Source organism: Adiantum capillus-veneris, chromosome 1, assembly GCF_014529385.1.
Source record: "Adiantum capillus-veneris isolate H3 chromosome 1, ASM1452938v2, whole genome shotgun sequence".
In the NCBI taxonomy this organism is placed as follows: Eukaryota; Viridiplantae; Streptophyta; class Polypodiopsida; order Polypodiales; family Pteridaceae; genus Adiantum; species Adiantum capillus-veneris.
Window position 1 is genome coordinate 4141957 of NC_140931.1, and position 14519 is coordinate 4156475.

Consider the following 14519-nt stretch of genomic DNA (forward strand, 5'->3'; position numbering starts at 1 on the left):
GCATTCAAATCAGCTTTAACTTCAGTAATATGTGCCTCATTGGGACTAGTGATCAGTAAATCATCCACACAAAGAACAATGAGAAGTACATCGCCCTCACGCTTGACATACAATGTGCTTTCTATTGGACTGTTACAAAAGCCTCGTTTGACCAAATGAGTGTCAACCTTCTCATACCAAGCATGACTAGATTGCTTCAACCAATATAAAGCTTTGTTACATTTGCACACCTTTCTTGTCCTTTCTTGACAAAACCGCGAGGCTGCGTTACATAGACTTCCTCAAAAAATGTCACCATTCAAGAAAGCAATAACAATATCGGATTGTACATCCCAACCAAAATGAACTGCCAATGCATATAGAAAACGAACAGTAGTCATACGACAAGTGGGAGCAAAAGTTTCTTCATAATATGTCTTTCTGCTGCGCATAGCCTTTTGCAACAAGTCCTTATGGCGATCATCCTCACCATCCGGCTTGCGTTTCAACTTGTAAACCCACTTTGTACCAATGGTCTTTTTGCCAGGAGGCAAATCACATGAAGTCCATGTGTCATTTTCTATAAGTGCATCATATTCTGATTGCATGGCAGCCATCCAATTTTCTGAATTTTGTCCTTCATCAAAAGACAGAGGTTGCTCAACATCATGTAAGCTAGACACAGCCAAAGCATAACAATCTAATGCATAAGATGCATGGCGAGAGCCTGAATGAGTACGACTAGACAAAGGTGCATCCAATTTACTCTCACGCAAAGTGTGCACCAGTCATTTTGGCATACCTCTAGCCTGCTCATTTTTCAACCCTTTCCTCATCAAGTACATCATGTATATCTGGATCAATAATGAGCTGATCTGTTACATTTTCAGAAACCCCCATAGACTATACATTTGCCTCATTGGAATTTACATTCAAACTTCCACCACTGAAAAAAAGCAGCAATGTCTCATAAATGTCTTGTGAGCTCACATTACTGTCTCTAGTACATGACAGCAAGGGCTAAACTGAATCTTTCAAAAACACATCATCTCGTGAAACCAGAATACGCTTTGTCTGTGGATGATACAACCTGTAACCTTTGCTTTCAGCACTATAACCAACAAAAATACATTTAACAGCCTTATCATTCAATTTTCTGCATTGTGTTTGTGGCACCAAAGCATATGCCAAACAGCCAAAAATACGCATATGCTCAATAGAAGGCTTTCTATCATGCCATGCTTCATATGGAGTCATAGACTGGAACGTTTTCGTAGAAAACATGTTGAGTACATAAGTGGCATACATGACAACCTCGAGCCAAAACAAATGTGGTAAAGCTCGACTCTTGACCATACATAGTGCCATTTTCATAAGAGACCTGTTTTTCCTCTCAACAACACCATTTTGTTGAGGCATATACAGCACTGTACATTGGTGTTGCCCATGACTAGCCAAAAATGCATTAAATTCATGAGACATATACTCTCCCCCTCGATCGGAACGGAGGATGCCCATAGTACATTTCGAGACATTTTCAACCATAGCAAGAAATTGCTTAAAGCACATAAACACTTCGGACTTAACTTTCAACAGATATACCCATGCATGCCTGGAGTAGTCATCAATGAAAGTCACGAAGTACAAGTAATTTCCCAAGGACGGAGTTTGCATAGGCCCACAAACATCACTATGCACAAGCTGCAATCTGCATGTTGCACGAACTGACCCATCCTTTGGAAACTTAGCACGCTACATTTTACCCAAAATACAGCCTTCATAAAAATGTTTGACAAGTGCTTCAAGAGGCGGCAAAGAAGCAACCATATCATATTTCTGCCAACGCAATAAACAGGCAAAATTCAGGTGCCCAAAACGTACATACCACAGTTTTGCATCTAAAACAGCCCTTGAATCTGTACCTGAATTTGCAAAATTTTGTCCACACTTGTCATACAAAGTGAGCTTATACAGCCCACGACACAAAAGACCACATGCAACAATTTCATTACCAAAACTGAGATCATGAACTGTACTTCTGTCATCCACAAATTTGACTATGAGACGAAGTCTAGCCAATGCAGATACAAACAAAAGATTCTTTTTTTTCCCAGGTACATAAAATGCATCAAGTGTGAAAGAACTGCCATTTGCAGAAGTAAGCACAATCTTTCCAACTCCTTGAACAAGATAAGAGGCATTGTTGACAGAAGTCACCGTATTCCCATGAGGGATAGACTCAATAGAGGTAAACAAATCATGATGTGAGGTAATGTGCTTTGTAGCACCACTGTCAAAATACCACATGTGAATCTGCAGCAACTGACATACATACATCATGGACAATAGCATCATAAGTGCACTCTGCACTAAATGCTCATTCTGCATCAACATCACCATCACAATCTCCTTTGACAGAAGACTCTACAATCACTGCACTTGTATTGGACCCTGTAGTAGATCAAGCCTCTTTCTTCTTAGTCTCTTTTGCTTTCAATTTCGGACACTGCTTGATCAAGTGATCATTAGCTTTACTGTAACTAAGTCAGACTTTGTAAATAATTAATTTATTTACGAGAAAAGAATTATCTAATTAGTTGTGTGCACACCAGAATAGACCTAGCAGTTCTAAGGCCTCAGGTGAGCCTAAATGCAAGCCACAACACCTCAGAGGGACCTTAGCAGAAATTACCCTCAAGCCCTAGTGATTGGGAAATCGGGTCTTCAGAAAGGGGTAAGCAGTAGCCTCAGATTTTAGGCTCAGGAAAAATACGCGCGTCAGTACAAGCACATGAATGAGATGGGGTCCTTAGAACAGTGACCCTAAGGCTAATAAAGCTAATAAAGCCTTAGGGTAAGTTTCGTTAAATTAAATTTAACGGTCCGTGCCCGGGCAGGAGGCCGGACAAGTGTGAACAGGTAAAGGCAGTGCAGTGCCAGTGCGGCATTGCGTCGACAGACCTTTGGTGTTCTCATAAAAGAATCATTGGTAGCATTTGTTAGTTAGTTGCACATTTTTAATTAATGAGCTAGAAGTTTTTAAAGTCAAAAGTTGAATGGTTTTTAAGTTTTTAAAGTAAGCGTGCCAAGTGGCACACTTACCAATGCAAACTAACTCTCTCTCACTCTCACTCTCACTCTCACTCTCACCCTCTCTCTCTTCCTAGCGCCCCCTCTCCCTAATGGCTATTTAGGAGCCCCCCCTCCCCCATTTTCAGGGCTGGCCGTGCACCTACCCCCCCTAATGTGAGCGTGCTCTACGCGGTGGAACCCTCCATTGAAGCTTGAGAGCAACCCCTTGCGACATATGTGGTAGGGTAGCCTTGTGCTCCCATTGTCAAGAATAAGGGATCTCACAGTCATAGACACCTTCTGGTGAAGTTTCATCGCGAGAAGCTGCCGTAGACGCTCTCTTAGCAGAGTGCGGCTGCTGTAATTCTCTGTTTTCAACCCCTCATCACCTCGATTAGGGCTGTTTTCAGCAGATCAGCCATAGAAATTCTCTTCTCTCTCCTTATCCTAAGTCTACATCAAGTTTGGCGCGATTCCATCGCGAAGAAGACTTCTGTTTCGGCGTAGGGGTGCGCATAGGTAAGAATTTCAGGTTATGTGCAGAAAATTACAGCAAGCATGTGCGTGTGCATTTTGCTTGTTTCTCTTTTGTGTTCGATGCATGAATGAATGAGCATGAAGGCAACACATAACGGAGGATGGACTCTCCTCTGTGAGAGCTTCCGATGAGCTGTTTCGGAAGATAGACTCTCTTTTCGAGAGCTTCCAACCAGTCTCGCAGAAGAGGGGAAATCCCCTAAGCATTAAGAAAGTGGAAACACTTTCTCAGTCAGTAGTCAGAACAGAACAGAAGAAAGAATAGTGGATGCGCGTATGCCCCGTTCCTGTGCTTATAAAGATTCTCCCTTAGTAATAAAGATATTCTCTTTATGGGGGGGGACTAGCCCATCTTCTGGTCCCCAATGGAGTGTCAAGTTTTCTCTCTCCCTCTAATTCTCTTGAGTATTTGAAGTGCAATTAAACGTCAGTTTACGCTTCCGTATTTTTGTCATAGTGGTATCAGAGCAAGGTCCTCTCTCTCTTCCTGAAGGGATTGACGACTCTTGGCAGACTGCAGAAATGGGAGGACGCGAGATAGAGGTCTCTCTCCTTCAACAGCAGGTGGAAGAGTTGGAGAAAGCTCTCTCCCATCCAGAAGTCCAAAAGATTCTCCATACTCTTGAAAAAGGAAAGGAGAAAATGACGATGGGGTCGGGAGAAATCCTGCAGAACCCAAAGGCGCCACAACCAAGGAAAGATCCTTTGATTGGAACTTCCCGCATGCACGAGAGGCAGAAGAAACCTCAAGAACGTCATGTGCGGTTTAATCCAAAAGTTCAAGAGCAGGATCCCCTTGATTCCCCTCAGTTCTCTTTCATGAAGGATCTAGAAGACATAGTTTCTCCGGAAGACATGTTTCTCGACGATCCGTCGCAGCAAGAAGTACATTCAAGGGAAAGGACTCCTGTCCCCAAGGAGTCTAAGCATAGAAAGAAGGAGCACCATAAGAAGAAGCACCATAGGCAGAAAACATTCAAGTCGGGAGATAGAGATGTGAAATTCGGCACCTACAATGGACGGCGTGATAATGACAAAGCTTTCGCTTTCATCCGCCAATTTGAAGTTGCATTTGCTGAAGGGAATTTGAAAGAAAGATCCAAGCTTCGCCATGTTAGTTTGTACCTGAAAGGCACCGCCAGCAATTGGTGGTTAACCCTTATCCTGGAAGATCGCAAACCCCAAGATTGGACCGCTTTCAAGAAGGAGTTCTACGCACAGTTCCTTCCTCCAGACTATGAGGAAGAGGTAAAGAAAGAATGGGATCGACTTTCACAGTCAGAGAACGAAACTGTTCCACGCTATGTGGATAGGTTTTGGGACATTCTTTTGAAAGTCACTCCATTCAAGAAGATTGACGATTCGGAGAAGATGCGCAAGTTTGAAGCAGGTTTGCATGAAGCCTTGCAAAAGGCTATGAAGCTTTACCCTCGAGGTAACTTGCAGATACTTATGGAATCAGTCCGTATAGCTGATGAAATACATGACAAGGGTACTCCCAGGAAGATGGAGCAAAGCACTTACCATGCTAAGCAGAAGGCTCTCCATGAGCAGTCTACCTCTTCTACTTCTTCTCAAAAGAAGAAAAGAACCGCCTCCGAAGCAGAAGCAAAGCCAAATCAGCCCAAGAAAGGGAGATATCTCTCTCCTGCTGAGTTGCGAACCTACATTAGTGAAGGAAGATGCTTCAAGTGCGGACAAGTTGGTCATATGAAGGGTGACTGTCCAACCAAACCTCCACAACCACCCTCTTCCAATGCAGTCCCAGATGTATAGGGAAATACAACCAAGGATGGAAAAGAAAGAGCTCTTCTCAAAGCATGGGGTAGTATCAACAACCAGCGGGCTCTTATTTTGTTTGACCCTGGTAGTATAGACAACTTCATCTCTACCAAGCTAGCTGACGACCTGAACTTGCAGCCCAATCGTTTTGGAGTCTCTATTCAAGCGCAATCGGCTTTCAAAGGGCAGAACTCAAACTCTACTCCAATCATAGGGAAGTTGAATCTAAAGGTCGACGACTACAAGAATCAAGAGTCTTTCTTACTAGCTTCACTTGAAGGGTGCGATGTTATCTTGGGAATGCCTTGGCACTACAAGATGCATCCCATTCCTGACTATGTTCAGAAAAAACCTTATCTTTTGCTCATAAAGGAAAGGAGTATCTTGTACTTGCAGATGCAGGTGATTGGCGTATTCCTATCGCCAATCACATTGCCATCAAGAAAGAAATGAAAAAGTGTGTTTCAGCGTACTTGATTTTTGCAAGAGAGAGAGATGTGTCTGTTTCACAACTTTCTTCCTCTTTAGAGCAAAAAAGACTTAAGTTAATAGAAAGATATAAAGATTGTTTTGCAGATGAACTTCCAAATGAACTCCCACCTTCGCGACCTGAGAATCATACAATTGATTTGATCCCAAGAAGTTCTCCTCCAAATCAGCCCCCTTATCGAGTTAGTCTAATGCAGCAAGAGAAAATTCTCAAGCAGGTTAACGAACTTTTGGAGAAGGGCTTAATAAGGCCTAGTACTTCTCCATATTGTTCACCTGTCTTGCTAGTACAGAAAAAGGATGGCACATTCCGCATGTGCATAGACTATAGATCTCTAAACAAGATCACAATCAAGAATCGATTTCCAATCCCTCGGATTGACGACATTCTTGATAAGTTACAAGGAGCCAGTGTCTTTAGTCGTATAGACTTGAAGAGCGGTTATCATCAAATCCGCATAGCAACTCAGGATGTGCATAAGACTTCATTTAGAACAACCTTCGGGTTGTATGAATTTCTAGTGATGCCTTTTGGGCTCACTAATGCACCAACTACATTCAACAGAATGATGGATAGAATCTTCCACTCATACAGAAGCTTTACAGGCGTTTTCTTTAATGACGTCTTAATCTTCTCAGAGACGGAAGACGAACACTATAAGCATCTCGCCTTAGTGTTTGAAGAATTACGCAAACACAAATTATTTGTGAATGCTAAGAAGAGTGAGTTCTTTCTAAAAGAAATCCACTATTTGGGCCATATAGTATCTCACAACCAGGTGAGAATGGACCCTGATAAGATTCAAGCAGTTGTAGAATGGCCTACGCCAACTACAGTACATGATGTACGAAGTTTCCTTGGCCTCTGTTCTTATTATCAGCGTTTCATTCGAGCTTTTGCCGCGATAGCAGGTCTCCTCCATGACCTAACAAAGAAGCGGATTCCATTCCATTGGGGGTCTAGACAAAAACAAGCTTTCGAAAAGCTTAAGTATCTACTCAGTCACGGACCTGTTCTCACCGTCCCTGATCTTCGCAAACCTTTCGAGGTATACTGCGATGCATCTGGAGATTGTGTAGGAGCAGTTTTGAACCAAGAGGGTCACGCGATAGCCTATGAAAGTCGGCGCCTTAAAGATGCAGAGTTTCATGCCTCCATATACGAAAAAGAGCTAATGGCAGTAATTCATGCTCTTTCCATTTGGAAACACTATCTATTAGGAGCTGATTTTATTATCAAGATGGATCATCAAAGTCTTCGCTACTTTCTCACACAGAGAAAGTTATCAGAAAAGCAGATGAGATGGGCAAACTTTCTTTCAATGTTTCATTTTCAGATTTTACACACTTCTGGAACAAAGAATGCAGTTGCAGATACTCTCTCCAGGCGTCCAAAGATCAATGCACTAACAACAATTTATCATGAGGAACTAGAATCTCTCAGCGAGATGTATCCTCAAGATCCAAACTTCGCCACAATTTGGGCAGATCTTCAAGCTGGTCACTCAAAGCCACCTTATTCTATCAGGGATAATACACTCTATCGTCAACAAGCAATATGCATAGCTCAGCCCTTATGACAAAAGGTGACGGATGAAGCACATAATTCTCCTTATACCGGGCATCGGGGAATTGCTTCCACCACTAGTGCCCTCGAAAGGTATTTCTTTTGGCCAACACTACGTGCGGACATTGAAAAATATGTACGTGAGTGTTTAGTCTGCCAAAAGGTAAAATATGACAGACATAAAGTTTATGGCAAACTTCAGCCGCTCCCTGTGCCTAACACGCCATGGGAAAGTATTGCCATGGATTTTATTACGGATCTTCCTCGATCCAAGAATGGAAATGATGCAATCTGGACTATAGTAGACAGATTCAATAAGCAAGCCCATTTTCTTCCAGTAAAGAAGACGATCAAAGCCGATCACATGGCTAGAATATTTCTAGCTCAGATTTTTAAACACCATGGATTGCCAAAGACTATTGTCAGTGATAGAGATCCCCGCATGACTAGTCTATTTTGGCAGGCATTGTTTGAAAACTTGGGAACTAAGCTTGATTTTTCATCAGCTTATCACCCTCAAACAGATGGTCAAAGCGAAATCGCTAATGCCACTGTTTTAGATCTCCTCAAGTGCTATGTTTCGGAACGACAATCCGAATGGGAACAGTACTTACCAATAGTTGAGTTTGCGTATAATAATACCATACATTCCTCAACTGGTAAAGCCCCTTTTGAAATTATTTATGGGAAGCCACTCTTACTTCCTATTATGGTGACCAAAGAAAACATCTTCGCCGCAGATGAATTTGTGCGCAATATTGATATTGCCCATCAACAAGTAAAGCAAGCGATTCTTCGTACTCAAGAGCAACAGAAGAGAAAAGCAAACAAGCACAGAAGGAATCTCAATCTTGAAAAAGGACAATATGTGCTGCTTCGGTTTGAGAAAGCTAGATTGAAAAAGCGGGTCGGCAAAGGGAAAGTTGTCAAACTTTCCCATAGATTTTACGGCCCTTTCAAAATTACAGATAAAGTCAATGATGTGACTTTCAGATTGGATTTGCCTTCTAACTGGCGCATCCACAATGCTTTTCATGTCAATCTCCTCCGACCATATGTTGGACCTCCTCCAGTGGCACCCGTACAAGAAGATCCTCCAGAAGTCGAAGAGACTGAGGAAATCCTTCAACCTGAACAGATAATACACCACTCGGAGAGATAACTCAAGTCGGGGAGTCTACATCGAAAGTATTTAGTCAAGTTCAAGAATTACACTCCTTTAGATGCAAAGTGGATGACTGAGTCCGATCTCAAGGACTACCCTGACATCTTGCACAGTTATGTTGACGCTCTACAGTTGAGGTCAACTGTTAAGAACCAAGAGGGATGTAACTAAGTCAGACTTTGTAAATAATTAATTTATTTACGAGAAAAGAATTATCTAATTAGTTGTGTGCACACCAGAATAGACCTAGAAGTTCTAAGGCCTCAGGTGAGCCTAAATGCGAGCCACAACACCTCAAAGGGACCTTAGCAGAAATTACCCTCAAGCCCTAGTGATTGGGAAATCGGGTCTTCAGAAAGGGGTAAGCAGTAGCCTCAGATTTTAGGCTCAGGAAAAATACGCGCGTCAGTACAAGCACATGAATGAGATGGGGTCCTTAGAACAGTGACCCTAAGGCTAATAAAGCTAATAAAGCCTTAGGGTAAGTTTCGTTAAATTAAATTTAACGGTCCGTGCCCGGGCAGGAGGCCGGACAAGTGTGAACAGATAAAGGCAGTGCCAGTGCCAGTGCGGCATTGCGCCGGCAGACCTTTGGTGTTCTCATAAAAAAATCATTGGTAGCATTTATTAGTTAGTTGCACATTTTTAATTAATGAGCTAGAAGTTTTTAAAGTCAAAAGTTGAATGGTTTTTAAGTTTTTAAAGTAAGTGTGCGAAGTGGCACACTTACCAATGCAAACTAACTCTCTCTCACTCTCACTCTCACTCTCACCCTCACCCTCTCTCTCTCTTCCTAGCGCCCCCTCTCCCTAATGGCTATTTAGGAGCCCCCCCTCCCCCATTTTCAGGGCTGGCCGTGCACCTACCCCCCCTAATGTGAGCGTGCTCTACGCGGTGGAGCCCTCCATTGAAGCTTGAGAGCAGCCCCTTGCGACATATGTGGTAGCCTTGTGCTCCCATTGTCAAGAACAAGGGATCTCACAGTCATAGACACCTTCTGGTGAAGTTTCATCGCGAGAAGCTGCCATAGACGCTCTCTTAGCAGAGTGCGGCTGCTGTAATTCTCTGTTTTCAGCCCCTAATCACCTTGATTAGGGTTGTTTTCAGCAGATCAGCCATAGAAATTCTCTTCTCTCTCCTTATTCTAAGTCTACATCAAGTTTGGCGCGATTCCATCGCGAAGAAGACCTCTGTTTCGACGTAGGGGTGTGCACAGGTAAGAATTTCAAGTTATGTGCAGAAAATTACAACAAGCATGTGCGTGTGCATTTTGCTTGTTTCTCTTTTGTGTTCGATGCATGAATGAATGAGCATGAAGGCAACACATAACGGAAGATGGACTCTCCTCTGTGAGAGCTTCCGATGAGCTGTTTCGGAAGATAGACTCGCTTTTCGAGAGCTTCCAACCAGTCTCGCAGAAGAGGGGAAATCCCCTAAGCAGTAAGAAAGTGGAAACACTTTCTCAGTCAGTAGTCAGAACAGAACAGAAGAAAGAATAGAGGACAGGCGTATGCCCCGTTCCTGTGCTTGTAAAGATTCTCCCTTAGTAATAAAGATATTCTCTTTACGGGGGGGAGACCAGCCCATCTTCTGGTCCCCAATGGAGTGTCAAGTTTTCTCTCTCCCTCTAATTCTCTTGAGTATTTGAAGTGCAATTAAACGTCAGTTTATGCTTCCGTATTTTTGTGACATTTACAATAATGGCAACGCATCTTCTTTTTGCCCTTATCACCAGGAACAGAAGTTTTGCAACTCGCAGCAGAACCATAAGAAGTGGTTACATTGTTGTTCCCACCTTTTCTTTGAGCTGCAATAAAAGCCTGTTCAACTACACACTACCTAGTCTTGGTTTTTTTGGAAAGTGACTCTTGCAACAGCAATGTGGATAATGCAACAAACTTGACAACTTCAGGATTTCCTTGGGTCATAGCTCTCCAAGTACTAGCAAAGTCTGATAAGAATCTAGCAAAGCATCAAGAACAGTCTGCACAAGTGAACTGTCAAAAATGACTTCTCCTGCAAACATTAGTTGCTCATTAACATCCTTGACACCAACAAGGAAGGTGTCCATTTCATCTTCCTCATGCATAATCTTCGACTCCAGCTCTTTACGCAGCAATGCATTTTTGCCTCATTGCGGCTTGCATAAAGACAGCCAAAATATCCCAAGCCTGTTTTGTAGATTTCGCTGAACGAATGTGAGGAGTAATGGTGCACTTCACAGACAACGCAATCAACGCATGAGCCTACGCATCCTTTACATCCCAACGATCTTGTTCTACTGTAGGCAAAACAACTCTAACAGCAGCAATCCTTGCAGCAAGACCCGCCACATCCTCAACATCGCCTACATCCTCAGAACCAACACGTACATCAATGTCCTCCACAATATTCCAAACGCCTTTTAACACAAGAACATATTGCATCATGTAAGCCCACATAGGGTAATTGTCCCCATCCAATCTGTCCTTAGCAACAAGCATCTTGAACACATCTATGTTGTAGTCAGCCATGGAAAATCCATGCACCTTATGTGAAAACTGCCCGAAATAAGGAGAAACTGAGTGAGACCAACACGTGGTATATAGCACAACCCGTAGTAGAATGTATGGGACCTATTATGCAATAATTGGCACTAACAAAAATTCTGTACAAAATGACGAAGTTATCTGTGCAGACCTGGTTGTAGTGGGAACGGAAGTAGAAATGAGCCTGAATCAGAAATCTGAGAAGACTAAGCTCTACAAGCTCGCCAAAGCTCACTGAAATCGAAGAAAGTGAGCAGACATGTGTTGGAGCTTCTGCCAACTAAGCCCGAGAGGATGTGGCCTGCTCTGATACCAATTGTTGGAATTAGGGTTACAAGAAAACACACAACAACAAGAAGACGAAGGAAGCTCAAGGCACACAATAGAGAGTGTATTACTTAGTGTGCAATGGGAAGATAGATAGCCCTAGAATGATGGGTGTATATACAATGCACGGAAAAAAACCTCCTAAAGAGGAGAAAAATGCCCCGGCCGTCCTAGTGTGTTCACACACATCACTACCACATGCATATGGTAACACGCAATTGTGTGTACCTCGGGTCTATCCATTGGGCATGTCAAATCTATGCCGGACCACCCTTGGTCACTTGTATGAGCAGCTTGTTATCAGCATGGAGAGCCTTTCCGAGATCTATCTCTTTCTCTCTCTCATTCTCAAATGTCATGTCTCTTTCTACCTCAGTGATCTCTCTTCTCCAAAGGTGTCTTGTTTATGTATGTGGCATTGCAAGTGTTCTAGATAGAACTCGAGGTGTCCATCTAATCGTGAGTCAGTTCTTGTCTTCATTGTATCTTCCATTGCCACCTTTGGCAAGTATACCATCCAACCACTACCCCCAAAAGACATCCGGGAAGTAAAATGCAATCCGTCAAAAGTAAATCCAATTCTATCAAGAATCTCCTCAATTAAACTAACTCAAAATTGCACGACCAACATCTGCAAAACGTATTGTTGTTGACCACTCCAAGAGAATGCATCAAAACTGAGCGTAAAGGCATAAACTACTGGTATCTAGATCATTTCCCAGCTCACAAGTGTTCCACTCTCGAGGAAGAAGTCAAAAACTTGCAAGTTGCACCTCTAGCCATATACCTTTACAATTCAAATTCTTGTCCGGTCATGGCTCCAGTATCTCCTAGGAGCAAATTAGAAAGTGGGGGCTGTTTTGTGGCTGTGCCCAACCATATCTGTGGTAGACACACCTTTTCTCTAAGATGCAATCCACGGTGTTGTCCACCCGGTAAGCTGGCATGAGGAGAGACACCCGTTCCTAGAGTTGCCGAAGGTCAGAGTCACCAATGTTCTACATTTGTGCTACCAAATGTGTGTTGCAGGTCACTTTCAATAAGTTTAAACATTTATTAACATTTAAGCCGTTTATTAGGATCGTGGGGTTTTCTGGCTTGGGTGGGGCAATTTGTCTGTTACTCTATATATGCAGACCCATCCCTTGTAATTTTGGCATGTTGTGATCAATGAGCAAAGCTTCTAACATTTTGGGCACACTCTCTCTTTAGCGTTTACCCTCCCCCATCTCTCTCTCTCTCTCTCTCTCTCTCTCTCTCTCTCTCTCTCTCTCTCTCTCTCTCTCTCTATATATATATATATATATATATATATATATATATATATATATATACACACACACATATGGAATTTTCCTCGATTTTCTTTCTAAAGACCTCACAAAGAAAGCCAATCATTTTGGGCATCACACTCCAGTTTAATAATAGCAATCACTTGAACCTCTTTGAGCTACTGGCTGCTTATCAAGGAGGCAGCATTTTTTACCATCATTTTTTATGTATGCAACATATCTTGATGAACTACCACCTATTTTGTTAGCCGTGCTTATGCATTTATGCTCAAAGTCTACCATGCCATTATAAGACATATTATCAAGGCACAAATATCATTAACATGGCAGAACTTATATGAGTACTTGCTAGGAATTTGAGGCTGCATCTGTTAGGTAGCTTACCTTTGAAGCTCTTGTTGCCAGCAACATCAAGTGGCCTGCTCTTGGCCATCTCCTTGATAATCTCTTGCACAACATATCTATCTTGAAAACCAGCGTCACTCGGATTTAACTCCACATGATAGTTGCTTGAGATTGTAGTCAGTTCTACTTCCAGTTTGCGTGTACCTGCCTGCAAGTTCTGTGTAAGGCTAAACTGGCCAATCGGCATAATCAAGGGTGATATCTTCTTGCCTGGAATAATGCATATAGAATCTTTGCTTTCATTTTTATGAAAGTGGATTGCAAGATAAGGAGTCTACTAGCAAGGAGTTAAATTTGTATGACCTAAACGAAATGCAGGCATTGGTGTTGTAATATATACAATACTGTGCGGGTGAATGCCCATATCACACGAAAATCTGAGATCAACATAGTCAGCCTTGCACAGAGACAGACAAAAAACACGAGAGAAGATCACCTCTATTTTCCAGGGTTTATTCTCTACTTTTATCTGCACAAAATAAGGTAATGATTACGAAAGTCTTGTCAAGAAGAGCAGAAACCAAGACTGCAAAAATGGTACCTTCTCAGCTCCAGCACCATACATCTCACGGAGCAGGGCAATGATAAGAGTCTTTTTGCCCGCCCCTGACGGCCCATAGAAGAGAAGGTGAGGGCAATCACCCTGAGCTACCTATATTATTCATAAAACATGTAAGACGCGTGCTCAGCGCTCTTTCTCTCTCTTTCTCTCTCAAACATGTAAGACGAGTGCTCTCTCTCTCTCTCTCTCTCTCTCTCTCTCTCTCTCTCTCTCTCTCTCTCTCTCTCTACCAGCTGCTTGAGTTGCTGAGCCTCTTCGACGTGCACCATCACCTTGTCGAGCGCATGGGGACGGTATTTGTCTACCCACAACATATCTGCCCTTCAGATGACCAGCGATGGCGGGAAGAATGACGCAAATATTAAACCTCTCTCTGTCTCTCATTCGCTCATGTGACATGTTCCTCGCAGCAAATACGCCTTGAGTTCAAGACTGGAAATGTTCCCACTACAGTAGAGCACCTCCACATGGTGAGTTTCAAACGATGAAAGGGTACGCAAATGAAGAGTGCATTTCCTTGCACCTCCCACAGCCAAAAAGTCTGGTACAAGCTGTTGGAATGTCTTCGCACACATGTGCGCAGTTTTCCAAGCCTGATTTAGCCCGAACCAGCAAAAATCATTAGCATTGCGGTAAACTATGTGTAGGATCTTGCTTTCAAGCATTTTGATGTTGCAAGAGAATCTTCATGCCACATCAGCTCCATTTGCCGCAACTTTTTATTTTCTTGTGCATGTGCCCACCCTTTGAGTTAAGTTGTGGCAGAAATTGAGGATTTGCTTTGATGTTGTAGGTGAAGGGCATTAAAGGTGGT

At 42.7% G+C, this 14519-nt stretch overlaps 1 protein-coding gene across 1 annotated transcript in view; it reads right to left on the reverse strand.

The window, feature by feature from the left end:
• EMB2775 (ATPase family associated with various cellular activities (AAA)) overlaps nt 1-14311 on the reverse strand; it is a 62413-nt gene extending 48102 nt beyond the window's left edge. The window contains exons 1-4 of the mRNA XM_086513727.1: nt 13936-14311; nt 13685-13795; nt 13580-13612; nt 13123-13291 (exon numbers count right to left, since the gene is read on the reverse strand). Coding sequence (XP_086369853.1) covers nt 13123-13291; nt 13580-13612; nt 13685-13795; nt 13936-14019 — 397 coding nt within the window. The 5' untranslated portion in view covers nt 14020-14311. The remainder of the gene's footprint in view (nt 1-13122; nt 13292-13579; nt 13613-13684; nt 13796-13935) is intronic.
• Between the last annotated feature and the right edge of the window lie 208 nt (nt 14312-14519).